The following is a 2,344-nucleotide window of genomic DNA, read 5'->3' on the forward strand; positions in this document are numbered from 1 at the left end:
ATAGGGAATACAGGAAGGAAGCATAAGATATTGTTGCTTGTGTTTTTGTTTCTGCTGTAACAAGAAGAAAAAGTTTTACTTGTGCATCAGGATCCCAAAACTTGTATTTTATCTGCTTTCATTGGTCCAAAATATCATCACGTCCCAAAGAGGTTCCTCTGGGAGCACTTTTTGCTTTACTCATTTGTGCTTTTTATTTTCTCAGAGTTCATTAGTTCAGTAGCATTCCTGTTCCTTAAGAAAGCAATCAGATGTGAGTGTATGTTTCAAAACCTTAGTTTCACTGTGCTGTATACATTTTCTTGAATGCAACAGGTCTTCTTGTGGGAACGTTAGATGCAGTGTTGGATTCTACGTCGAAAGTCGCCCCATTCCGCATCCTGCATCAGACACCAGACTCTCAAGTCTACTGGTCCATTGCCTGTGGTATGTACTATGATTTAGAAGCTAACTGAGTTTATAAAGTGAAAAATGAGGGTATGAAGTATGGGATCCATTTTTGGGTTAATCCTCTCCCATCATTATCCTTTCTCATGACCTCTAAATGGTTTAAAATTGTTTGCAAACCTGAGACTGACAGTAGTATGTGGTACCAGTTTTTCAAAATATATCCATGGACTTTTCATATTAAAACTTCCAATTGCCTGCTCTCTGCAGTAGTCTGCCAGGTTCTAAAGCCTTGGTGGTCTCTTAGAATAACAGAAGCACAATCTTTTCTTCTGTAAACTGCAACTGTAACTTGGCACAGTCCAGGATGATAGGAATAAATTGGTCCTTGGGAGTACTAAGTGTGCTGTAGGTAGGGATAAGCAGCACCTGTTATTCTGGTGATATTTTCTGCTTTATCTTGGGTTGTTAAAATGAGCCAGGTTCCCCGTCATGGTCGGAGCTGAATTATTCCTCATATCTGTTGCTCTCATGGTATAATAAGTTCTTTCCCTTTCTCATGTTATGTTCTTAATCAGTAGGAAGTGGAAATGAAAATTGACCTTGAGAGTGGAGTATGTGATTTTCCTAGAACATGCTTTTTGATAGCATGCATTAGTTTATTTTATTGTGTGGGTTTGTTTTTTTTTTTTTTTTTTGAGTTTTGTAGCTTCTGCTGAGAAGAAAGTCTTAATTCCTTTACACGGGCTGCTTAACTACTGGGTGTCCAAAGCGACCTCCATTCCAAAAGTTTAGAGGATTCTTATTCTTTACATGCATCATTGATTTTTCTTTTGAGGCATCATCTTGTCTTTATATTGAAATCAATATTTTCTTGTGGTCTAACACTAAAAAGTCACTGTTGTGGAATTAATCTGTTTCTTATGCTTTTTGAAAACTCAGAAAACATCTATAATTACAGTAAAAAAGAACCATATACTTTAGTTCATTTTTCCATGCTTAATTTTTTTAATTAGTAGTATTCTTTAAAGAAACAAGATGCCATCTAGACTTCTCTGTGCTTCAGGCCTTCCTTTTAGTTGCCTGTGGCAAAAGATGAGCTTTGCAGCAAATCTGCCTTCTACACTGAAGGGCAGTAGTCAGTGAGAGAGCTGTTTAATAATGATTTACTGTAATTCATTACATGTCACTTTGAAAGGGCAGCCGTATAAAGTTGATAGAATTTGAACAGTTTGAATTGGCAGTAAATAAAATTTTAGGACTACTTCTGAAGAGTTCAGAACTGATGGTGACAGGCCATCAAAAAGGTACTTTGATAAATATGTTGGAAGTATACTCTTGGGAATTCTAATGCCATCAGGTCAGCCCTTGGGGAAACACACCTTAGGACTGAATTTATATAAATTCTGTGCTGTTAGGACTGAATTTATATAAATTCTGTGCTGTGTAAGTATACATTATAACATAAGGCTCCATAATGTAGTTGTAGTTTGTGTTAGAAAACAAATATTTCCTTCTGTGAGGTGAAGAAATTGAAGAGACTACATTTTTTTCCTGCTATTACATATTAAGGATCTGAAATGTTGCTCATAAATAATTTAAATATTTACAAAAAAGTTTCATCTGTGTCACCTCTGTGCCTCTGATTCACACTGTGACTCAAATAATTGGTCTACGTGTGTAGTCTGAGAAAAATAATTACTTGGTTATTTAACTGCTATGTTAATTACTCTTCGTATATTTTTTTAAAAGTGTTGTTGCAAATCCACTCTGTGTATTTAGAACAATTTCTATCCATTCCCAAGGCAACTTTAACTAATTCTGTGGAGTCCACTGGAAGTTGTTTAATTAGACTTTACAAAGTAAATTGAGAAAAAAAAAACTGTTAAAGGTGTGTTGTTGCTTAGGGGTATAGATAGTATATAATTACACTGACTGATTTTATTTGTGGGCATTC

The 2,344-nt window shown here is 35.4% G+C and overlaps 1 protein-coding gene across 1 annotated transcript in view; it reads left to right on the forward strand.

Moving 5' to 3' along the window:
- Positions 1-315: 315 nt before the first annotated feature.
- Positions 316-2,344, forward strand: part of TBC1D8B (TBC1 domain family, member 8B (with GRAM domain)) — a gene marked incomplete at its 5' end in the record, with an annotated part of 27,130 nt that continues 25,101 nt past the window's right edge. Inside the window, one exon of the mRNA XM_010073577.1 lies at positions 316-426. Coding sequence (XP_010071879.1) covers positions 316-426 — 111 coding nt within the window. The remainder of the gene's footprint in view (positions 427-2,344) is intronic.

The sequence above is a fragment of the Pterocles gutturalis genome, unplaced genomic scaffold (assembly GCF_000699245.1).
Source record: "Pterocles gutturalis isolate BGI_N339 unplaced genomic scaffold, ASM69924v1 scaffold25007, whole genome shotgun sequence".
Taxonomy (NCBI): domain Eukaryota; kingdom Metazoa; phylum Chordata; class Aves; order Pterocliformes; family Pteroclidae; genus Pterocles; species Pterocles gutturalis.